At 41.9% G+C, this 26,368-nt stretch overlaps 1 protein-coding gene across 10 annotated transcripts in view; it reads right to left on the reverse strand.

The window, feature by feature from the left end:
• Positions 1–26,368, reverse strand: part of ltbp1 (latent transforming growth factor beta binding protein 1) — a 386,058-nt gene that overhangs the window by 132,629 nt on the left and 227,061 nt on the right. For 7 of the 10 annotated variants that reach the window (XM_028820637.2, XM_028820635.2, XM_051919194.1 and 4 more), the window contains 6 exons: positions 20,477–20,575; positions 17,458–17,583; positions 12,881–13,006; positions 8,407–8,532; positions 7,161–7,283; positions 683–802 (listed from right to left, as the gene is read on the reverse strand). In XM_028820637.2, the coding sequence (XP_028676470.1) occupies positions 683–802; positions 7,161–7,283; positions 8,407–8,532; positions 12,881–13,006; positions 17,458–17,583; positions 20,477–20,575 (720 nt within the window). The remainder of the gene's footprint in view (positions 1–682; positions 803–7,160; positions 7,284–8,406; positions 8,533–12,880; positions 13,007–17,457; positions 17,584–20,476; positions 20,576–26,368) is intronic. The other 3 variants (XM_051919196.1, XM_051919195.1, XM_028820634.2) reach the window with 2 other exon arrangements.

Here is a 26,368-nt window from a genome sequence, read left to right on the forward strand (position 1 = left end):
AACAGGCCTGGCCCCATTGGCTCTCTGGGGATGAGCCTCCTAAGGGCTGTCCCCCATTCCCTTCATAATGTGAATAGCAGAGCTACTCCCACGGAGGGCAGAAATGAGTCCATTCTGCTGTTTCGGAGCTGCGTGAATCTTTTACGTTGGCTGGAGTGCCAATCCTGCCACCAAACTCCAAGTTTTCCCTGCAATTTGGAGGATCGCTTGCAGGGCTGCATGGAGTTTAACATCATACCCAGGAAAGGGTATAACAACCTCTGACCAAACAAAAACAAAATTCCTTGAATATTTATAAAGATTTGAAGGATTGAAAAAATTAAGGCAGAAGTGAAAAATAAGTTTAAAAGCAAACAACACCATTCAATGCTTAATAAACAATAACTACCTTCAAACACAAACAAAGGGTCAAATTCCAGGAAATCCAGGAAGCACAATCAAAATATTTGAGAAAAACTCTCATTGGGAGGGAAACTTACAGAAAAAACACTTATTCAAGTAATGAAAAATTAAAAACAGAAGAGGATCATAGCACATGCAATGTGTCTCCACTCTCCAATGCCGTGATTAAGATAACCACATATGTTAGCACAATTTACAGGACATACTGTAGTTTGTTTGCCACACCTGTCACTACTCTCTTTATTCTGGTCCAACATTTGACAGATGTTTTAACACTTACCCACACACTGCCCTCTTTTTCCTTCAAATCCTTCATGGCAAGGAATGCATTCGTAGGATCCTGGAAAATTAACACACTGCCCAGCAGAGCAAACACTGCCACCTTGGCATTCATTGATATCTAAGAAGAAAAAGACATTTTAAGTAAATAAACTGATATCATTCACGGCACAATGATATAATAGTCAGCACTTCTGCCTGATGCCTACCGAGACTTTAGTTGAAATCCCAGCCTGGGTACTGCCTGTGCGGAGTTTATATGCTCTCCCTTTATTTATGTTTTTAGTGTTGATGTAGAATTCTGATGTAGAAAGTTGTGCATGTCAGGATTATTAGTCACACTAATCTGGCTAAGCTATGAGTGAGTCTGGGTATGTATGGGAGTGTATAATAATAATAATAATAATTAATAATAATTATTATATTGTGGCGGATGGCTGGGGATCCTGCCCAGCCGGGACACCTGGAAGGACCTGGAGAGGGACAATACCTCCCCTGGACCACGAGACGGCAGCCGCCCTGGTCTACATTGGGGCCATGGGATCAGAGCTTAGAAGCTCAACCCTGTTGGGGCCCATGGCCACTGCCAAGGGGCACCCAGATGGCTATAGAGCCATGGACTGCAGCACTTCCGCCACACCCGGATTCCAAACACACCGGAGAGCTTCCGGGTGCTCTTGCATAAGTTAATTTATTTAAATGTATATATACTAGGGAGGTTCCCCCCTGCTCACTTCACTCGCCAGACACTTCACATCTCTGCCACTCGAGTTGTGAAGAGGGGGGCTGAACACACCCCAAGGAGACGCGGTCGCTCCTCTGAAACCCCCTCTTAAACGGTGATACAATGGGAAACAAATACAGCTTTTTATTTATCTCCTCTTTGCTCAATCAGCTGCTGGCTTGCTGTTGCTGCCGTGCCGCATGATCTGCATCTTGCACGGCGCTTCGAACATTTAAAAGCCTGTACAGCAGCTGTCTTAGTCTTTGTCTTTTATTTCCGGCCCTGGGCCTGGTTAAATCTCTTGGTACAAATTTAAAAATGGAATAAGAATCTGAAAATCTAACAACATCACATTGAAGTTCGATAAATTCTGAAAAGAATACCAAACATATATATGTAGGTTTTAAAATAAGCCTGATTTAAAACGTGACAAAAAACATGACATAAACTTTTAGTCGTAGGATTATATATATATATATATATATATATATATATATATATATATATCTTCTTCTATAATACGCTACTGTGGCTGTTTGTTTGTCTGTCCAGGATTTTAAATCACCTGTAGCTCGCAAACCGTTTCACCTATTGACTTGAAATTTGATACACATATACTACGTGACGTCTCCTATCCGCTTTTGGGGTGATGATTTTATCACTCTTTTTATTTTTATTTTATTTTATTGTAGAATCAACTCTCGGCAGCGCGTAGCAGGACGGCCATGTGGCGCATGAGTACGGGCGCCGTTCTCATTCCCTACCACCTTTGCTAATCATTCTTGAGGCAAATTGAAGACTTAAGCACCAGATAAAGTGAAAGATTAAAGAAAACATACTAAGTAAATGCAACACAAAAACTACCTTAATCAGTTTTAACGTGAAAAGATGTCGACGAAAGGAGAAGCAGCGGGACCGCTAGGTTGGAGTAAGGAAGAGCTGCTCAGGAAGGAACAAGCGCATAAACCTCTGAGCAAACGAATGGTAAACGTACAGAGAAAGAGGATGAATGCTCGATGAGTGTATTCATGGCCCATTATCGTGCAGTGCGCTGTTACTGGTATATATATAATTCATGTTACCCTTGTAGCGTAATCCACATGTGAGTTATCCTGGATTTGCTCAAAACGTACAAAACGCACACTTTTTTGATTAGTTAAATATATGCTTCTAGAATAATTAGCACACATCTTAAACAGGAAACTAAAGCCTCATGGAATTGACTTGTTGAATTGAAGATCCACCTTAAGAGTCTTGTCTTCACTTCAAAAGGTGAAGGCTTTAGTTTCCTGTTTATGATTTACGTTGATAGTTCCGGAAGTACACATTTAACTTAATTTTACAAAAAATCCATGCTTTTTGCACATTTTAAGCATACAAGTGGATAACTGACTTTTTGATTATGCGACACAGGAAACGCAAGTTTTCTTTTCTTTTTTCACATCATTTGCCATTGTACAACACTGGTCACTGTTGGCCTCTATTATATCATAAACATTTTACTCTCCATTACGCATTCTCAGCCAGCACTACAGACTACATAAAGTGCCATAAAAATATAAAATTGTTGGGTGAAGTATTTCTTTAAAATAATAATGTTTTAAAATGTACAAAAAACTTACACCCAAGCCATGTATGGCACTATATCTAAATCAAGTTTATTTTATGGTGTAAATACCTTTCTATAATGATCAACATCATAATGTTTTTCTTGAACCATTTACCTTCGATGACTTAATCCAATGCCTGTAGATATGCACTACATAGAAATTACAAGGCTGCTGGTTCAATCATCCCCTCCAATACTCTATGACCACAGGTGAGTCAACCATTTGTAAAAACGTAATGGAAACAAAGGTATTTTAGTAGGCTACATGCCCACTGTCTTCCAGAATCCATGACAGCCAGCTGCTGCACTTCCGACGCTAATATCAAAACAGACTAGCTATGGAGTTTTTCACCCAAACGCTTTAAGATGTGCTTAGAAGACTTGTGGTAAATGACGTACATTACATTATTCAAATACTGTGCTAAAACAAAGATCCAGCCTTTGAAAATGATCACGTACACAAACCACATTTAAAGCCAAACTAACCACCCCTGGTAAACAGTTCCATGAGTCATCCTTCATGTGAAGCAATATGTCCTTAAATTTACTTGAAACTCACTCCAATCCAGCCTGGTCTGGCATCCACTGTATCCTTACTGAAACACTGAGACCTGGCATCCACCATACTGTCTCCTTCCCTAGTTTCAGACAGTTCTGTAATTCATTTGCTGAACTCACATATTCCAGCATAGGGTAACAGAGGGGTCAATGCTTAGCCATGTCACCATCAGGCCCCCAGGCAAAGTAGTGTTCTGAGGTCCCTGTTTTGATAGCAGAACAGAAACATGCGTAGGCATCAGCAACACCGTGGGCCCCTGGGTAGCGCCCCTTGTGCCCACACGTTAAGATGGTCCTGATCAGGGGCAAAGCATCAGTCATCCCTAGAGAAACTTTCAGTCATTAACAGGTCACATATTATATTACGACAACGTGCAGTAAACACACTTGACTTATAGTCTTCATCCTCTTTCTCTGTGCGTTTAGCATTCGTTTGCTCAGACGTTGATGCCCTTGCTCCTTCCTGAGCAGATCTTCTTTTCTCCACCCTAGCGGCCCGCTTCTTCTCTTCTTCTGTCGGCATCTTTTCGCGTTAAAACTGATTAAGTCAGTGTTTGTGTTGCAATTACTTAGTACATTTTTCTTAATTTTTCACTTAAGCTGGCACTTAAGTCTTCAATTTGCCTCAAGAATGATTTAACCGTATACGCATGCACCACATGGCAGCCCTGCTGCCCAGAGTTGATTCTACAATAAAATTAAAATAAAAAGAGTAATAAAATCATCACCCCGAAAGCAGACAGTAGACGTCACATAGTATATGTGTACCAAATTTCAGGTCATTCGGTCAAACGGTTTCGGACGGACGTGAGTGAGTGAGTGAGTGAGGAGACTGGCAAATTATATATAAGATTTTTAATTCCTTTTGTTCCATTGCTGAATATTTTTCCAAAAAGCTCCATTTTCTGAGAAGCTCACAAAGCAATGGTTTCATACTTATTTATGACAAATGTCAATCTGTTTTATGTTCCATGGGCCCCTACGGTATGTAAATTCACATACTTATTACATCTCTGTTTGTCTCATCACGCATAAGCTGAAAGGCATTTTCTGTACAAAAAACAGCTTGAAGTAGTCGAGTGGCTGGTAAACCATAGTGTCCACTCGGATGCTGTGTCGCTTGATGAAGTCCAGCTCTACCAGTTTGCCTCCCATGGATCTACATTATCAAGGGGGCGTCAGCTACACAAGCGTGTCCAGCACTATTATCAGCTGATGCAGGTACCTGTCTTTCATTTTTGATTCCCTGATCATTTGCATCAAAATCAGAGTTCATGAAGCGTCAGTGTAGTCCTCCCAGGCGAACTTTGCTGTAGGCATGAGAGCTGCACGATCAGCTGGGGACCGATCAACTGATGCAGGTACCTGACTTTTGTTTTCAAGCTCCAGATCACTTGCATCAAAATCAGAGTTCAATATGTCAGAGTTCAGTTCAGCAATAATGCACAATAAATAAATAAGTAATAAGCACGGAGTATTTTGCTTTGTGCATTCACTTAGCTCTCTCATCTGATGCTGCTGCCATTTTAGACGTTGTTTACTCTACGCTACTCACACACACGCAGGGATTCATTGTCAACGAGCCTAGCAGTCCTCCTAATAAAGAGGGTCTAACCAGAACATAACGGTGAGTTTTATCAATGTTTACAGCTTTTAGTGCCTTTTGCCCCTCAACCCTTTATGTCGACAAAAGTCGAAATCCGCCCTAAAAGAGTTAAATCAGTCATTAAGAAATTGAAAGAGTATTGGGCAGCTGTGAATCTGCCTACAGCAGGACATCCACAAAAACTGACTGATCATGTGAGAAGACGAGTAAAGGAGACCACCAAGAGACCTCTGAAGGAGTTACAGTGGCCGGAATTTGAAAGACTTTGCAGATAAGAACTGTTGTCCAGGTGCTTGACCAGTCGCAGCTTTATAGGAGAGTGGCAAAGAGATAGGAACGGACATGAGATCTCAACAGAAAGCATGTGGGAGACTCTTAAGTCAACTGGAAGAAGCTTCTATGGTCAAAAGACACCATAATTGAGCTAAACAACAAATGAAGCCCTGCTAACTATCAAAAACTCCCCATCCCTACCATGAAGCATTGTGGTGGCAGCATCAGGCCTTTGGGAATGCTTCTCTCCAACAAGTAAGTCTGTAAGGCTTGAAAGGACAAAATGAATGCAGCAAAATACGGGGAAAGCCACAGTCTGCAAGAAAGCCGAGCCTTGGGGGAAGATTTTGTTTTCCAGTCAGACAACATCCCCAAGCATGAAAGCAAAGCTACACAGGAATGGCTTCAAAACACCAACAGTTAATGTCTTGGAGTGACAGAGTTGGAATCCAGATCTCAATCTAATTGAGAATTTGTGGCTGGACTTAAAAAAGGCTCTTCACTCCATGATCACCATGACACCTGATGGAGCCGGAGACAGAGGGCAAAACAAAATGGGAGTGCAGATGTGCCAAACTGACAGAGACAGGCCTGTGCACACAGACTCAAGGTTGTCATGGCTGCCAAAGATGCATCTGGGGTGAATACTTGTGTGATCAATTATTTTGTGTTTTATATTTGTAATTACTTTAGACCACCTAGCAGAGATCTGTTTTCACTTTGACATTAAAGAGTCTGTTTCCATTCATTAATGTGAAAAAAGCCAAATTAAATCCACTGTGATTAATTAATGTTGTATAAAATAAAATGTGAAAACCTCCAAAGGGTGAATACTTTTGATAAGCACATTGTAGTTTTGGGCGGCACGGTGGCGCAGTGGGTAGCGCTGCTGCCTCGCAGTAAGGGGACCTGGGGTTTCGCTTCCCGGGTCCTTCCTGTGTGGAGTTTGCATGTTCTCCCCGTGTCTGTGTGGGTTTCCTCCCACCGTCCAAAGACATGCAGGTTAGGTGGACTCGCAATCCTAAATTGTTCCTAGTGTGTGCTTGGTGTGTGTGTGTGTGCCCTGCAGTGGGCTGGCACGCTGCCCCGTGGTTTATTCCTGCCTTGCACCGTGTGCTGGCTGGGATTGGCTCCAGCGGACCCCCGTGACCCTGTGTTAGGATATAGCGGGTTGGACGATGACTGACTGATATTGCAGTGTTCAGCTATTTCAAAGGTAAATACTTTTTTTTTGCTGGTTTTTTTTTTTTTTGGAGCGCAGTGGGTAGCGCTGCTGCCTCGCAGTTGGGGGACCTGGGTTCGCCTCCTGGGTCCTCCCTGCGTGGAGTTTGCATGTTCTCCCCGTGTCTGCATGGGTTTCCTCCGGGCGCTCCGGTTTCCTCCCACAATCCAAAGACATGCAGGTTAGGTGGATTGGCGATTCTAAATTGGCCCTAGTGTGTGCTTGGTGTGTTTGTTTGTGTCCTGCGGTGGGTTGGCACCCTGCCCGGGATTGGTTCCTGCCTTGTGCCCTGTGTTGGCTGGGATTGGCTCCAGTAGACCCCCGTGACCCTGTGTTCAGATTCAGCGGGTTGGAAAATGGATGGATGGATGGATGGCTAGCACCTGAAATTGTGTAAATCCTGCAAGGAAATGAGACATTTTCAGATTTATAAGTCAACACAGGAGGTTCTTCCCTTAAGCTGGACCTGTAAAAGCTCATTGCTTACCTTCACAGTGACCTCTGCGGCTCATCTTAAATCCACTCTCACAGTACTCACACCTGTAGGAGCCCACTGTGTTAGTGCAGTGACCGTCTCCACAGGTACCAGGCCGCAGGCACTCGTCCACATCTGCAGATGAGACATAACAATTGGCACAAACTAATACGATTACAGTGTTGCATTCATCAGCAGGTTATCACAGGACACAATCCTGAAATTAACAGAACAAATAAATGTAAAAGTAACAGCAGTACAAAGAGAATGTACCAGCTCTATGTAAAACAAGTACCCAGGTTAAAACTGAAATCCAGCTTGAATTATGGACCATTAGGGCAGCAGTGATAGCTTGTGTACACTCCATTTTATTGCAGTCAGTCAGTCATTTTCCAACCCGCTATATCCTAACTACAAAGTCACGGGGGTCTGCTGGAGCCAATCCCAGCCAGCAAAGGGCACAAGGCAGGAACAAACCCCGGGTAGGGCACCAGCCCACCACAGGGCACACACACACACCCAACACAAACTAGGGACAATTTAGGATCGGCAATCCACCTAACCTGCATGTCCTTGGACTGTGGGAGAAAACCCACACAGACACGGGGAGAACATGCAAACTCCATGCAGGGAGGACCCGGAAAGTGAACCCGCAGGTCTCCTTACTGTGAGGCAGCAGCGCTACCACTGCGCCACCATTTAAGCAAACAGATGCAGTAAATCAGACTTAAATCATGGAAAAGACATTGACTGTAGGAGTCCATCTGTCTTTTCAAGTTTTTTTTCCTCCTATGAACGTAACTTTCTCAAACCCATTTAACCCAATTTGGGGTTGTAGCTGGCCAGAGCTGCTTACGGCAGCATGGGCCACAAAGCAAGAAAACAGCCCAGGGCAGGGTGCAAGTCCACCACCACACTCTGTATTGATTTTCCTCATTTTCCATAACTTATAGGGTCTTTTCTATAATAAATGTTTTGTCTTCAAGTGTATTTGGCAGGATCTTAGTTTGTTGCCTACAGATGCCTGTTTTCCAATAATGGGGATAAGCATTGTCATGGTTCAGGGTGTATGGCAATAAAACCATTTGTTAAGGAACAAACCATATTCAGCTGCATCCTCTGCCACCAGACTGAATCTTGATATTTAGATCTTTATATTTATTGTTGCTGATAAACATGAGGTGTTTTATTATCTGAGTCACAATGGTTCATGACAGCAACCCTGGAGAATAAACGACGGCTGATTTTTTAAACTTACCTATGCAGTTTGTTCCTTCTTCATCCGTCATGAAGCCAATTAGACACTCACAAAGAAAGCTTCCTTCAGTATTAAAGCACCGTCCGTTGGAGCAAGGCTGAGGACTCTGCTCACATTCGTTAACATCTTTTTAGGCAAAGACACAGTAAAACAAATGAGATGCCACATAATAGCAAACAGTCTTCAAAGTGTACTGATTTGAAAAAAGTGAGTAAGGTTCAGTTTCAATAAATGGCTTTTCATATTAAAAGCTTATAATTATTATAATGAACAGGTTTAAGTAAACGTGATTGACCAAAATTAATCTAACACATTAAAGACAAAGCAAACGATGTAGCAGTAGGTAAAGGACTGCTTCTATAATTACATTTTTAGTTAAAAAAAACAAATTTCAAAACAATGATGGACTCTTTTGGCACTAAAACATTACATGCTGTGAGCAGGGGGGCTAATTGCACCCCTAGAGGATACGGACGCTCCTCTAAAAAACGCTGAAAGACTACCTTCACATTGCTCCCTTACTTGCTGGGCTTACTTGCGGCTGCTCTGTCGCGTGATATGCTTCCCGCGCGGTACTTCGCATACTTAAAAGCTCGAACAGCACCTATCGGTTTTTGATTGATCGCTTCTCTTTCTCTCTCTGACATTCTATGCTCATGATGCGCACTCCTTTGTAGAGGAAGATATGTTTGCATTCTTTTAATTGTGAGACGGAACTGTCTTGTCAAGGAGCACGTTTAAACTTTTGAAAGGGACATATGTTCGTTTGCAGTGTCTGAATAAAGTTCCTGTCTGTACAAATCTGTGACCCAAGCTTGACAATGCATACTGCAGTTCCTATATGCATCCACGTACGGTGAGCAGAGGTATTGGGCATACTTTGTTTGTCCATTTTTATCTTTCATGATACTCTATGAAAGCATGCAATGAACTGCTTAAAATAATTTTTCCCTCGTCAAGCAACACTCAGTACCTGAGAATGACAAAGTGAAATTTATTAAAAATATAAAAAGAACCCAAAAATGTCATATTTACACACAAATTTACAGCTTTTGCTGTGACAGTTGAAATTTGGCTCAGGTCCATCCCATTCTGTTGATCATCACTGAGATGTTTCTATGCCTTATATGAAGCCCACCCGTGGTCCATTTAATTGACTGAGCGTAATTAGGAAAGACACACACTGGTCTTCTTCTATAATACGCTATCGTGGCTGTTCGTTTGTCTGTCCATGATTTTAAATCACCCGTCACTCGCAAACCGTTTAACCACTGACCTGAAATTTGGCACATATATACTACGTGACGTCTACTATCTGCTTTCAGGGTGATGATTGACCTCCAAGGTTATTCCTCTTTTTGTTTTTATTTTATTTCATTGTAGAATCAACTCTCGGCAGCAGCCAGCAGGGCGGCCGTGCAGTGCATACGTACAGGCACCGTTCTCATTCACTAGCACCTTCGTCATCACTTCCCCTACCTCTTCATATTTTAAATCATTCTTTAGGCAGATTCAGTTCCAGCTTAAGTGAAAATTTAAAGAAAACGTACTAAGTAATTGCAACACAAACACTGGCTTAATCAGTTTTAACGTAAAAAAGATGTTGACGGAAGAAGAGAAGCAGCGGGCCGCTAGGGTGGAGAAAAGAAGAGCTGCTCAGGAAACAGCAAGCGCATCAACGTCCGAGCAAACAAATGCTAAACGTACAGAGAAAGAGGATGAAAACTAGGAATACTCAAGTCAAGTGGATTCACTGCACGTTATCGAGCAGTGCGCCGTTACTGGTCACTAAATAATTCCACAGCAGAAAATGTATCTCGGAGCAAACACCAAGCCATGGAATTGCCTGTAGATCAGGGGTCAGCAACCTACAGCACTCATGCCAAGTGTGGCACGTGGAACAATTTTCAATGGCACTCTGATTGAATTGAAATAAAGTAAAAAAATATATATTTTAATTACAGTGCATGTGTTCGCGTCCTCACGTACTTTTTGCGTATGCGACTGAAATGTAAATGGAAACCATGTGTTCAGTGCAGGCCGTGGTAAATTACAACAAACCTCTTATTATATTTTAATTACAGTGCATACATTTTCGCTCCGCGTCCTCACTTACGTTTTGTGCATGCGACTCAAATGTAAAGGAAAACCATGTGTTCAGTGCAGGCCACGGTACGTTAAAACAAAGCTCTTGTTACTATTAAGTAATATCTTCTTCTTTCAGCTGCTCCCATTAGGGGTTGCCACAGTGGATCATCTTGTTCCATATCTTCCTGTCCTCTCCATCTTGCTCTGTCAGTTAATATTAAGTAATATACTGCCCTAAAATGACGCATAAAGGACAAAAACTTGATGTTCGCTCTTTTCAAGACTCTTGGACGCATGAATATGGATTTGTACAACAAAAGGATTGTGCTGTGTGTGTGCGTTGTGCTGTGAAAGTGTCGCTTGTTGTATGTCAAACTAAATATCAGTCCACATTTAAAAACTCTGATGAGAACAGTGAAGCTAAAAAAGGGCTGTTTCTGGCTTTGAGAAACAAACTACGCATTTTAGTCAAATAATTGGAACCAAAACTAAAGTCACCAAACGTAGTTATACAATTGCTTCACATTAAATTGATTAATAGCTCTGATTAATAATAAAGAATGATTAATCATATTAAAATTCTTGATAATTTTTTCATATTCAAACTATGTATTTTGTATTGAAAAAAATTGTAATTTATAATTTGTAATACAATTTTTAATAAATGGGTTGAAAATTAAAATTTGACAAAACATTCTTTTTACATATGATCCTATGTATTTTAAAATATTGAATGACCAATAATATAAGATCTGGTTATAGACCAATTTTGATACAGTAATTCTACCAATTTTGTTTTGGTCAAATTTGTCCTCCGGGCCACGAGGGGGCAACCGCCCTGGAGCAGAAGAGGGCCACGGAAGGGGAGCAGGGAGGCTCAAGTCCATGGAGGCCCGTATCCACCGCCAGGGGGCACCCCGAGCCTCAAGGTGCCCAGGACTTATTTATTTCCGCCACACCCATGGAGGACGATCCTTCCAGGGTCACCCAGAGTGCTTCCGGGTGCTCTCCTGATGCTTCCGCCACACCAGGACGTGACGTCAGGTAGAGCACCTGGAGCTCATCTGGGTGAGGATAAGAGGGGCCGCCTCCCTCCAATCACCGAGCTGGAGTCGGGAGCAGGAGCAGGACGAAGCTCCTGGAGAGAGAGGGCAGGTGGCCCAGGGACGAGGAAAGAGAAGGCCCAGGAAAAGGGTGACTGGGGCTAGAGGCACTGTGAGTTGTGCGGGACTGTGTTGTGTTGTGGAAAAGGAAAATAAAGACAGGATTTGGATAAAGATGTGGTCTCCGACTGGTGGTGTCCGGGCAAATATCACAGTGGTTAGCACAACCATCTTTCAGCACTGAGATTCTGGGTTTGAACCTTTAATGTCACAAGTGGCTCGGGACTCTCTAGGTATGGATTACCTGTTCATGTTTCCTATGGATACTTGGGTTTACTTTCACTGCTACTAAAGCCAATACACTATGGCCAATTAGTGTGCCCGACAGTTAATTGGTATCCATTGTGTTACCCGGCTGGGGTTCATGCTCGGCCGGGATGCCCAGGAGGAGCGCCTGTGCCTCCTCCAGAACACGAGGGGGCGTCCTCCCTGGTTGCTTTGGGGGCCACAGGTACAGAGCTTGGAAGCTCAACTCTGTAGGGGCCTGTGGTCACCGCCAGGGGGCGCCCCGATGCCTTGGGAGCCCTGGATCTCAGCACTTCCGCCACACCCGGAAGTGCTGGGGGGAAGAGGATTGGGGACACCCGGAGGACTTCCGAATGCACCGCCAGAACTTCCGCCACACAGGGGTGTGGCTACAGAAGCTCCTCAGGATGCACCTGAAGTCCATCCGGGACGTATAAGAGGGGCCGCCTCCCTCCAGTCAGTGGCAAGAGTCGGGAGGAGAAAGACGGAGCTAAGAGGAGAGGAGTGGAGGTGGACCAGAGACCGTACGAGGCATTGTGTTGTGGCCAAGGACTCAAGGAGTGATTGGTGCTGCGGCACTGGGTTTGTGCTCACGAACTGTAAATATTATGTATAATAAATGTGTGTGTGGTGAAACCAACATGTCTAAACTGTCTGTGTCCGGGCTGTTCCCCACACCATCCTTGGTATAATGTGCCCAAGACTCCGTGTGTAAGGCACCTCCTTCATGAGGGTATCTTGTAAATTAGTGCTAATATTTCAAATTTATTACTTAAAAATGACTATTTTTATACAAATGTTGTTGCTGGTCTTTCTAAATGTCCGCCCTAAACAAACATTGTAGAACCAAGCCTGGTAGAGCAGGTACAATGTTTACATTTTTATTAGATCTTTATGTTTAATGATGCTGATAAACATTAGCACATTAGTTTAAAAAAGTCATTTTGGAGAATAAAAGATGTCTGATGTTTAATTACCTATGCAGTTTGTCCTTTCTTCATCCGACATAAAGCCAACTTGACACTCACACAGGAAGCTTCCTTCTGTATTAAAACACTCTCCTCTGGAGCATGGCGGAGGACTCTGCTCACACTCATTAACATCTTTTTGGGCAAAGACATAACAAGTTAATTGTCAGGAAGTAAGATGCAGCTTTTATTTTGTATTTATTTAAAAAAGTGGTCTTCGGAGTTTGAATTAAATTGTAAACACTGAAAATTACTGTAAGAAACTACAGAAGTATCAAAACACTAAAAGCACCGGCTCAGACGAACATGATCAGTAAAAATCAATACAGGTAGATTAAAAATATCATTTAGCAGTAACTAAAGGACAGCTTTTACAGATGTGCCATTAATACATAAAAACTGTTATCAATACAATGCTGCAAATATTTTATAAAAATATAATATTCCTCCTCATATCCTACAGCATGTACAGTAAGCTGAGGTACTGTGTCATACAGTGCTTTTGTACTTTTATCTTTCATGGCACTGTTTGGGTCCAGGATGACCTCGACGGGTCGCCGAGTCCTGGCAGTAAATCCTTGCGTACCGATACCTTATGCACTGCCCTGCCACTCAACACCTGCTCCCCAATATTAAATAAAGTATATCAACACGGTAGAAATAAAAAATCTTCGATTTACATCCTCCTAGCAGCATGCTTGAAACACCAAGGGGACCCCCAATATTATGTTAATCTGGTGGCAAACTCAAAACAACCCTCTGCCTCCTTTTTGATGTTATCTAAGTAAATTACTCACAACAGTCCCACCCTCACCCCCACATTTAGTATTCCAAGGAACCTTGACAGGGTTATCAGTTTGATTTTTACTTCACAGCCTTCTGCTTTATTCATGACTTTTCCTTTTTTTTCTTTTCTACTTATTGTTCATGCTTTTAAACACAAAACAGTTTGTTCATAAATAAACAGAATAAGATGCTAGAACAGTTGTGATGAGAATAGGCCACTCATCCCAACAAGCTCATCCACCCCATTCACCTCGAATGTCCAAAACAACATCAAGTGGATATTTGAAGGTCCCTAAAGTGCTACTCTCCACCACACTACTTGGTCATTTATTCCACGTGTCTATGGTTCAACACATAAAGAAAAACTTTCTAACATTTGTGAGAAGTCAGCCCTTAACAAGTTTCTAAATGTGTTCTCGTTGCACAATTTATTTTACGGTAGCAGCAGAAATTCATTGCACTAATCTTATATATAATTCGCCAGTCTACTCACTCACTCACTCATGTCTGTCCGAAGCTGAATGCACAGACGCCTTCTGCGCAGCTGCCCGAAAAACCTTACAAGACTGACATTGCGGCAGGCGGTGGATTTACGGCCGCGAAAATTCACAGAGAAAGGCAACTTCAACCAACATCGCGGCAGGCGGCAGATTTACGGCCGCAAAAATTCAAAGAGAAAGGCGACTTCGATTAAAGCTCTAGAGGCCTGAAAGGTGATTTCGACTACAGCTCGAGGCCTACTACTACTGAAGGCAGTGCTACTTTATAAGAACTGCATCTCCCAGCAGTCCTTGCATGGGCTGCTGGGGTCAAAGGTGGTCAAAGGAGGTTTAAAAGAGGGCAAAAAGGAAAAAAAAAAGTTTGTTTTGTTTGGTGCATTGTGTATTGCGTTCATCTGTCGTGCTGCCTGCTGTTATTGGAACTCTAATTAATCATTGTGTCCTGGACTGTATTTGTTTGTTGGGGTTTGGATCATCTGTCTACCTGTGTGCGGAGGACTGTGTTGGATTCATTGGTTTTCCGGAAGAGTGGAGCGCTCCTGAACCATCCATCTGATTTCATCCTTTCAGTATCAACCGGTAGGACTGTGTTTTTCCTTCACCCTTTCAACCTACAGATCGCTGGGCTTAATTTCGTCACTTCCCATTTTTCATCCGGATAGGTTTTCATGGACTTTGGCTGTGTGGTGTTTGTGTGTATATATGTTAAATGTAACATCGCCGAAGGGGTCAGGGGTGGTATTACTGTTTTCATTTAGTTAATTGTGTTCATTATACTCTTAATTGCTTGCCTTTCCCGGTGTGCTTTATTGGTCTCTGTTGTGAGTGTGTGTGGGTCGATCCAAGGCTGGAGAACATTCATGGGATCTCTTATATTAAAATAAATAAATCACCGTCAGCCTGGACCGCTACAACACCTATATCAGGTTTGTGGTGCTTATACTTACTACTATTGCACTTGTGCCCGTTTCATCTTACATCTTTCATCTTGTCGAAACAGGCTCTTTGTCTAGTTCCTTTCATAATTTTAAACTCTTCAATCAAGTTCCCTCTTAGTCTCCATTTGCTTAAAATGAAAAAGGTCAACTCCTTCAATCTCTCTGCTCGGCTCATACCTCTCAGTCCCAGAATCAACCTCTCTTCTCTGGACTTCCTCTAACACTTCTATGTCTTGTCTTTGTAATATGGAGACCATTCATGAACACAGTACTCCAGATGAGGCCTCACCACTGCGCTATTTAACTTAAGCATAACCTCCACCTTGACTTGTAATCCACACATTGTGAAGTATAACCTAACACCTTATCCTTCTGTGCACTGTGTGGATTTAGATTGTAATGAGTGTGCTAAGACTCCCAAAGCCTTCTCATAAGGTGGACTTTCAAATTTCAAACCTCTTGTGTGTATTCAAATCTGACAATTCAGCATCTTACATGAAATACTTTACACTTAACTTACATTAAATTTAATCCACCATAAATCATCCCATGCCTGTATGCTGTTCCATTCTCTGTGCAACAATTTAGCTGATTCCGCACCTAGTTTGGTAATTACTATATATACTCACAGATAAGTTCTTCCGCGGATAAGTCGAGACTTGATTTTACAGTATAATTTCTGGTATTTTATAATGTCGGTCAAATGCGGAAAACTCATGCTATTGGTCTGGGAGATTACGATATGCTAACGCCCACCTGAGAGAGTAACCACGGAGCACACGGCCTTTTTTATTTCTATGTGGGTGCAGCAATGCGGTGTATCAGCATGTGCTGCTAACCCCCCCCTCTCTCTCTCTCTCTATTGTGCCTACGTGACCACACAGTAATACTTGAACTACTCCGAAGCGATGTTTGCACTGATTTGTGTATTTTGTATCTCACACCCTCATACATCTTTATCGTAAGAGCATCCCTTATCTATGATGGAGCGTTCGATCAGAAGAAAATGTGAAGCTGGTTTTAAATTAAATGTCGTTGAAGTGGCAAAGGGGGCGGCACGGTGGCACATTGGGTAGCGCTGCTGCCTCGCAGTTGGGAGACCTGGGTTCGCTTCCCGGGTCCTCCCTGCGTGGAGTTTGCATGTTCTCCCCGTGTCTGCGTGGGTTTCCTCCGGGCGCTCAGGTTTCCTCCCACAGTCCAAAGACATGCAGGTTAGGTGGATTGGCAATTCTAAATTGGCCCTAGTGTGTGCTTGGTGTGTGGGTGTGTTTGTGTGTGTCCTGCGGTGGGTTGGCACCCTGCCCGGGATTGATTCCTGCCTTGTGCCCTGTGTTGGCTGGGATTGGCTCCAGCAGACCCCCGTGACCCTGTGTTCGGATTCAGCGGGTTGGAAAATGGATGGATGGATGGATGAAGTGGCAAAAGAAATTGGTACCTGCACTGCTGTAACAAAATTCGATGCGTCTGAGAAACTGATGCGAGATTGGAAGAGGCAAGAAGATGTTAAAAAAAAAAAATTAAGTGTCGCATTTTTGAACAGGCGTACAAGTCAGGGTCTGATTTTATGATCAAGTGTGACGATGCGGGTTCGCTCCACGCTCCCTTTCAGCTTCTGGGAGCCCTTGAACCCTTCACCGTCGGTAATGTTACCGATGAGCTCGGCATAACAATGGAGAAAGGGGATGGTGTAATAGTGGAAAAGTACTTTTATTTATGAAGAGGACATGGCAGCTGTGGCAAATCAGCAGCCCCGGAACAATCACGGATGCGGACCGCTTCTCACCTGTGCACTTAGGTGAGAAACGGCCACATCACGAATCACCCCGGGAAACCGCTTCAGCCACACAACCACCATGCCCCCTCACTAAGCCGCAAGTGCAGTGATTAAAAAGTGGCCTTCCTGATGGGAGCTGTGGACTCACAACACCACATCGAGTTTTCAGGTTTCAACACCCAACTTATACGTGAGCATATATAGTATTTAAAACCTTAACCAGCATATTGATTATATTCTTGTCCAGATCATATATGCTATATTAAAAAGAGCACCGATGCCTGAGGGACACCACTTTTAATATCACCAAATTCTGAAATAGTCCCCTCGACATTAATTCTTTGCTTCCTGCATTCAAGCCGATTTTTGTGCTCATGCAACACACTGTGCCCTGCACTCCAACTTCTTTATTTTGTGGTACCTTATTAAAGCAATACCGAAAAACATATGCAGTCTTATCATATGCTTTTGTTCTTTCCATTCCAAAATTCAACCAAAGAAACAAAGCCTTACACGTCTGAAAATGACAAGAGAAATCATTTAGATGTGTCTTTGGTATTTGGAGGAAATATGGGGAATGAGACTCACCAACACAAGTGCCAACTTCAGTATGGAAATGAAAGCCAGGATTGCATAGACAGGTGTATCCCACTGGTAAGTTATGGCAGTATCCTGCTCCACAGATATCCGGATTCACTCCACATTCATTCACTTCTACAAAATAAAAATAAAAAAAGAACAAAGAACACCTACTAAAATATCAGAGCAGAAACAAAATGGAGGACATGGAAACATTTTTAGCATAACCATAATGTGTTTGAGGACGGACAAAACAGTTCTGTCTTCTGGTAGTTTGCTAAGGAGCTAAGAAGAAGGTCACAAAGAAAACAATGCACTCAAATGTATCTGAATCAATAATTATTGACCTTTTTCAGCCCACCTTTTGAGTCGTTTCCAAAATAAATTCCACATTGACTGTTTGTGTACAATAGGTGTTTTTTTTTATTTTAATATTCAATTTTTGACCTGGTGGTTGGGTTGCTATCTTCTCTGGTGCTCTCTTGTGAAAGCACATTCTTTATTTGTCATTTTCTCTTAAAATCTCCCTCTCTGTTTTATCAGTTGTTCTTTTCAAGTTAGTTTACTTCTTTATTGCATTTGTTTAATTCACTGAAAAATCAATAACCCTTAAAATAAAACTTAAATATATTTCTTTCTTAGTAGTGTAGGGGAATATGATTTTAATATTGTATTAGATGTTATATTTCTTGTTAAAGTGTTAAGAAAGACTATAGACAATTTTTTATGTTATTGTAACTTGTGAAGGATGGCCAGGGCCCTTGCCTGGCCGGGACACCCCTTCCCCACATCTGCCAGGGGGACAAGGGTGGGAAGTCCAGTATCTCACCCTGGACACTAGATGGCAACCTCCCTCGGGTACAGCGGAGCCTCGGACTGCCCCAGGGCTTCATGGGGGTTGGAGTTCTGTGCAGCCCTGTGGGGTTCCGCAGGCGCCGCCAGGGGGTGCTGCAACAGGAGCGGCTGGCCCCTTTTGGGCACTGGTTTTGCTGCACCCGGAAGTGCAGCTGGATGTCGGCAATCAACCACCTGGAGCACTTCTGGGTACCCAATAAAAGGGAGCCAGCGACCACCACTCAACGGCCAGAGTCGGGAGGTGAAGGACAAAGCTTGCTGAGGAGGAGGAGGAGTGGTGGTGAGAGAAGATGGTGCTTGGTGACTGTACTGTGTTTTGGCTGGAGGCATTACGGGGAAGACGTGCCCTCCAGCTGAAGAATAATAAACAGTTTATTTCATTTTACCCGTGCCTCCTTGTCAATCTGTGTCGGTTCAGGCACAATATAGCACCTTTGTTCACAAACTGTACATTTAAACTGTAAGTTCTTTTATTTCATTTGGCTCTTGGACTTTTGATCTTTGTAAAGTCACTTGTCAAACCACAGAAAAAGGAAGTGTTAGTAAAGAGAGAAGGCCATTTTAAGGAGAGGGGATGTTTCTATAGTTACAAGAGCAGTAAGACACCTTTTACGGAGAGAAAAGTCAAAACTTGAAACAGCCGAATTATATTTTAAGAAAGGTCAAGTTCCAGTGGTCTTTTTTTGGACTTTCTACATGCATAAAAGTAAAGCTGCCGAGCCATTGGTTACCTATGTGCATGCGTACAATACAATACAATTTATTTTTGTATAGCCCAAAATCACACAAGAAGTGCTGTCAACACGTACCGATATGGTCTGTCAAAATGACATGAGACAGAGAGAGGCTAGGGATGTTCACCTTGGCCCTGACAAGGTTTAAAAAGTCATTCGCTTAAAGTGAAATTATATTGAAGAGAAGAACGAGGAAGGAGCAGAAGCAGAAAGGACACAGCTACATATCAAGGTAACCTTAAAGAGACTGAATGTCACGTTCAATGTATTGTCTATGACAGCTCCTTAAATATTACAGGTGGCATGGTGATTTGCCACATCCATTTATTTTTATTTGGCAAATTAAGAATATTTAAGAATATTTAAACAGTGAAGTTTTGGTTTAATGTTTTTTGGCTGGTTTGAAAGATAAGTACAGTGGAACCTCGGTTTGCGAGCATAATTCGTTCCGTAAACCTGCTCGCAGTCCAAAGCACTCGTATATCAAAGTGAATTTCCCCATAAGAAATAATGGAAACTCAGATGATTCATTCCACAACCCAAAACTATTCATATAAAAATGATTAATACAAAATATAAAGTAAAAATACATAAAACAAATTAACCTGCACTTTACCTTTGAAAAGAATCATGGCTGGTGTGAGTGAGTTTCTAAACTCTTGTGGGATTCCACCCAATGGGACGACACGCGTAAGAGCGTCCCAAAGCAATCGCAGTCTCCCAGCGCTGTAGCAGTTCACCATAAAAGCGAATCCGAAAAGATCGCGGACATGCTATAAGAGCCTGCCGTCAATGGGTGATACAAGGAACATTATAAATGCATAGGGCACAGTACTACTTGGCCACGACCTTGCCTGACAGCTGTGTCTGTGTATAGGAGAGTGGCAGATCCCACTACAATAAATAACCACGCTGTTGCTGTTTCAAGCAGAATAAAGCTGGTGTTGCTAAAGTACTGAGACTCAGCTTCGTGTTTTGGGGTGCAAGACGGGGACTTGCACATCACAGCGTGCGCGCAAGCACACACACACAATGCTGTAGTAAACAGTATACGCTCGTACGGATGTTGACTATATGAGTGAGGCACGCCGACTCAGACAGAGAATAGGAGACGATTACCCACAATCCCGCAGTGAGAGAGAGAGAAGAACCATCAGCTCAGTTGTGATCACATGACGCTCAGCAGACAAGGCGTATACACACTACTCGTATTGCAAGACCTCGCTCGTTTATCAAGTCAAAATTTATTAAAAATTTTAGCTCGTCTTGCAAAACACTCGTAAATCAAGTTACTCGCAAATCGAGGTTCCACTGTATTTAAAAGGTGGTTTGTGTGTGCTGCCTCACACATTCGTTTGCTGTAATACTTCTTCCTATTGAGTGCAGTTGAGGGATGTTATGCCACAGTAGATTACCTTGTGGTTTGGCTTCAGTCTTACCTGTCACTTGTGTGGGTGCAATCACTTGGCTTGCACTTGATGTGGAAATCTCTGGAGCCACTTCTATTAAAGGAGGGGGTGATGTCCGCTCAATAACCACTGGAGGGAAGAGAATGAAACCAACAAACAAAAAGCAAGTGAACACAAGAGACATCTTCATTCTGTTACAGTGAATCCATATCTTAAGCAATAGTTTGTCATGCTTTTTAGATAAAGAAACTTATCTTTTGGGCTTTTGAATAACCAGAAATTTGGTTTGACTTTTGTTTTCATTCATTATTTTGTTATTAATGAAGATTAGTGTTGATCGGTTTACCAAAGTGTTTTTCACAGCGAATTTGCTGCTTCGCATTCACCCTTGTTCATCAATTTACTTACTGATAATTTGGACAGTTTAGGAGAACTTTTTCCCCCAGTGCCCCCTAATGCTTTGCAACAGCTATGCGACATCCCCCAGAACTTTAACAGCCAACATTGGATGGGCACGCCCCCCAGGTACTGTACATAATGCCGATCATTTGCACTAAAGACTCTGTGGGACTTAGTGAGCGGTAGAACAGATAACTGAATAATGCAAGTTCCAAAAATTATACGAAACATATACAGCATAAACAAAGAGTTATATCCCAGCTTGTCGCCAATCTTCGAGTTCCACGTCAGTATAAGAGAAGGAGGCACGTGCCCTGTGCCTGCATAATTAGCCACGCGGAGATAAAAAACAAACCTTGAAGGAGCCTGACACACATCCAAAACACTGGAGACTCTATGAAATAATAATAACAAAAGACTTATTACTATTTACAAGATGTTTCTAACTTTTTGATAGAAGAAAAAGTGCAAAGCATCAGCATAGGCAGTTTGGGGAGCCTTCAGCATGACTTCCAAAAATAGAACGAGCCAGTGGCTTCAATCACGACACACCATGTTGAATTTTCTGCCTTTCAAAGACCTATGTATTTTTTCTGACTTTTGACTATGATTTAGGCATTTCTGTTTTGTTTTGACGAAATATATGATTGCGCGTCCATAACTAACTCTTCTTTGATCTCATGGAGGCACAGTGTTGTGGTGGTTGACATTGCTGCAACACAGCTAGAGCCACCTTTTTGGCCACACTAATCGGTCCATTATAGTTGGCAGATGTTTCCCTAGCCCTCAGGGACACTTCAAAGATAAGTGAATCATTATAATTCAGTCACATCTAGTTCAGTTAGTCCTTCCCCATTAATTTCAATGCATTTTGCTGAGTTTGGCGATATTCGTGAACACTTCTGTGATTTCTCCGAACTGGAGGCGAAGTGGAATACCGTAGAGTTTGCTCATCACAAGTGAAGAAATATTACTTCATTGTTTTGATCTTGAATTAACTGCACTGCTGTTTTGAACTTAGAGTACATTGCCATTTTGTCGTGTGGATGTCGTGATACAATGGCTTGTCATTGGAGGGACTGCGTTGGATGTTGCATCATTGCCATAATTTGATGACAGCATTGGAGTCAACATTGTATTGAAAACTTTGTCTTAGACTCTGTTAACACCTATGTTGATTTAAATGACTCTGCATTTGGATCAGCACTTTGGCTTAGGTTTACGTTCAGTTGTCTTCCTGGTCTTGAGTGTACGCTTAGTTCTTTTATTACAATTTTGATTATTCCATCTCCCAATCTCTTTCCTAAAATTTTCTCCTGATTATTCCTTCATGGTAATGTAACAAAAAATAAGAACAGATGACAAATAAGAACCGGTGACAAAGAACTCGGGTGATCACTGGGTGTCCACCTCTAGTATGAGAACGGAGAAGTCAATTAGAAAAACGCGGCAATAAGAAAAGCCAAACCAAATGTCCCATTTTTCCACTGTAGCAGTTCCAATTTTACAAGGCATCTTCATTCCAATTAAGTACAAGGAAGACACATAAGCACACATTACCCAAAATAAATGGACACAACACCAGTACTGGTCAAAATGCATTCTGGGCTGCCTAAAGCCTGATGTGGTGTCAGAAAGCTCAAAGGTGAAGTCTGAGCCCATCACAATACTTTCTCTCCTGTGACATATAGCAAAAATGAAGAAAAATGAAATTCATTTGTATGTCAGTAGCATTAATTATTAGCTGCAACAGCAGTATTTGAGCCTAAATATTGCATATAAACTGTACTTTTTCTGTACTTCAGCATTCATGCATAAAATGACGCTTGATAAGGACCATTCTGAAAGTCAGAGATGGTGACAGAATCAATAAGCTTTTCAACCTCCTTAGCGTTAGTCCCGAGTGTCACTTGGCCAACTGTATATACATGTCTTACGTGAGACCCGAGGTTTACTCTGGCTGTAAAAATGCCAACAGTGTTAGTGCTGAGCTTTACTCGGGCAACGGTATGGGTACAGTATGTGTTACGTAACCGTCAGGCAAGACCGTTACCCAGGCAATGGTGTAGACGCATCTTCTCCTAGCCTCATGATGGTGTCTTATAAGAAACGCCTCTCATCAGCAGTGATGACGAAGTGAATCTGTCCTTGGGCAGTGAAACCGAAAGTGATGCTTGCGTCACTCACACATGTGCAGCATGCTGTTCATATTATTATTATTATTCATCATTATTATTACTATTTGTATCATTATTATACTTTCTACATTTCTGACTTTGTACTTTTAGTGTTTTGTACATTTTACAATAGATTTACACAGATTTAATGAAAATTTCCTTTTTCAATCCAAAAAATGCAACGCTTTTACACGTTTTTTTAGAGAAAAAATGTAACACTAAGGAGGCTACTAGTACTTTAGACAATGAAGAATGCTCCACTACATGCCTAATAGTTCTGCCACTGGAACACTCTTAGGTGACAGTGACTAACTTGGGGATCACACAGTAGGGCCATGAGTCAGGGACTATCCATCCATCCATTTTCCAACCCGCTGAATCCGAACACAGGGTCACGGGGGTCTGCTGGAGCCAATAGGGACTAAACAAGATATTTGCTTTTTAATACAGTATATTGCCTTAAGTCATGAACAGCACCCCATGTACAGTAAACTCCCTGTTGCTTTATTGCAACATGGGCAGATTAAATGAGTCAGTCAGGGTTGTGCTGTGGGCCAGCGGTGATAATAAATTGGCAATGTTGTGGTTTTGGTATAGCACTAGCAGTTTAAATGGCTCCACTGGGTATACACACGGAGTCAACTAAGAGAGATACACTGTGTCACACACGTGCGAGTAGGAGACAGCTAAAGGGCCTGAATACTGGTAATTCCACATCCGACCAGGGGGCGGCGGCGGGGTGCACTGACTGTCTTTCTCAATCCCTTGCAGACCATTCTCGGGAAATCCTGCAGAGTTCTGGTGTCTTTGATGACATCACTTCCGGCTCCGGTGCCTTTGATGACATCACTTCCGGCTCCTTAGATGACGTCACTTCTAGCTCCGGTACTTTTGAGGATGTCACTTCTGGTCACGGTGGCTCAGATGACATAATTTCCGGTTACAGCACCTCTGATGACGTCACTTCTGGTGCCGGCATATAAAGACGCCATATTTGCTGACAAGAATGACTTCAGTTGTGGACTCCGATCTGTAAAGATCTGTGATTTATTGTCAACCTTTTGCATCCAGGACATAATAAACGGGTGGCTGCCCCAAACCTTCTTGATGTATCTGTGTGATATTTGTGACAACAGATAAACATGACATTTTATATTGCACCTTGCAAAGCTCTCGCCAAAACTGGCATAGTACAATTACAGTTATTTTTATGTTTGGAGTGGTTTTTTTTTTTCATATTTTAAAAACTTGAGTAACCCAGGGCTACATAGTGAGCAGAATTTTAAGAATGAAAAAAATACTCTGATAGTAAAATGATAAGTAAACTAAACACCATCTCAGATACAGAGATTGAGTATTTGCACTGGCAAATTAAATGACTTGCTCAGAGTCAGAGAGTCCGAAGCAGAGGAGCCGCTAAGCCACTCTGTCTGTTACATAAGATTCATAAATGTTTTACTCAGTGATAATGCATTATCTATGGGAGGTTCCTATAACTCCCATAAGTAGAGTTAAATTGGTATATTCTAGTTATTTCTAACTGCTCTGACTAAACATTATTCTCAGTTAGTGATCAGCCTTACCATGTGTAAGGCGCAGAGGGCACACAGTTTTAAACCGGGCCTTTCGTGCCTTTTGAGTGGGTGTCAAGTAACATGTAAGACAAAGCACTTAATTAAAAGTGCCGCGCCGTACAGAAGAAGAAGTTAAGAACTTTTAAGAACAGAAATAACTAAAGTTTCTCAAGAAAAGCTAAGTTTACAGAAGATACATTTTTCCTTTTTTTTTGCATTTTATTCTACGTGTGTAACAACTTTTTGCTTTATTCTTCTGTGGATTATTTGCTTTTAATTTTCACTAAATATTTTTAAAACAAACTTTTGGACTGAGAGATTTCTTTCGCCATGCGTTTTTACCCGTGCTTGAATTCGCCTTACACCCCGGCGGCTATATAGTCATTCTTTTAGACCGAAACTTGATGACCTTTCCTAAAGTGACCTAAAATACACAAAAATTAAAATACTTTTTTGTACATTGAGGCTGTTCCGGGTCAAATTTGACCCGCATCTATTGACATGGATTTTAGATAAACCACTGTGGGTCAAATCAAGGAAAATGGTGGTTTTAGGAAATCTTGGAACTGTGAAACTGTGCATGCTACGTCTGTGGGGATTTTTGATGGGACAGCGAGAGGGACCTTGACACTGTCATGAGAACTGTCTGTGTTCCCACCACATTTGCTGAGGTTCCTGCAGTGACAGGCACCTACTGGTCTTTGAAGGGTCTTGGGGGAATCTTGAAACAATGAAACAGTAAAACAGCATAGGAGTGATTATATATGGAGCACATAAGGACCAGCAGTCATACAGAGGACCTTGACACAGACACAAGATCTGCTCTTGCAATGTAACAAAATAATCAGAAAATAAACAAATTAGAATCCATTTATTCTGAGCTAACTGAGATTAAAACAGAGATCAAAAGAGAGGTTGGGGGGTCAGAAGATTATAGAGAAGAGCTGCCATCAGTGATGGAGGTTATGGCAACAAGACTTATTGTGCAACAGGCCCTTGATCTGATCTTCCAAGATGAGGAAGCAGACAGGGAATGCAAATTGCTAACTACACGTCAATATTGCTGCTACTTCTTTGTCTTGTCTTGTTTGTGTTTTAATTTTAAATTTTAATTCTATTTTTAATTTATTATTTGCACTTCATGTTGTTACACTGTGGACCCTGAGCTTTGCAATTTCGTCTGTCTGTATACTTGTATATGGTGGAGATGACAATAAAGTTCACTTTGACATTGAAATTAAGGATTTCTCCCAATGCTTTGAATGCACAGCCTAGTTTGCAATAAGCAATTTTTTGTGCCTTTATGTTAAGTTTTAATTAATGTTGAATTAAAATTAATAAATATAGATGGTATTTATGAGGATTTTTTATGATATAGCAGTGAGGACAGTGTTTAGTGGTTATACATGATTATATAACAAATCCCAACAGTTCCAGAATGTTATTGCCATCTTCAATAAAATATATTTAAACCATTATGGCTGTTATCTTTTCATGTTTTAGGTGAAAACAGCACGTGATATTGTGTGATAGTAGGTGTTTTTCTCCAAAAACAAGTGTTGTAAAACCTAACAAATACACTTTCCTCGCTGTCTGAAACATTAAGTAAGGATTAATCCTCCATTTATTAATGTCAGATAGGCTATTTATACAATCGAAATAGAATAGTAGTTCAAAATTCAGTATAGCCACTTATGAGGGAACTCTTGGCCCATATCAAAATTAACCCAGACCATATGTGAAGGTATGGAATAATAACAGTATGTAAGGGT

Source organism: Erpetoichthys calabaricus, chromosome 15 (genome assembly GCF_900747795.2).
Source record: "Erpetoichthys calabaricus chromosome 15, fErpCal1.3, whole genome shotgun sequence".
NCBI lineage: Eukaryota > Metazoa > Chordata > Cladistia > Polypteriformes > Polypteridae > Erpetoichthys > Erpetoichthys calabaricus.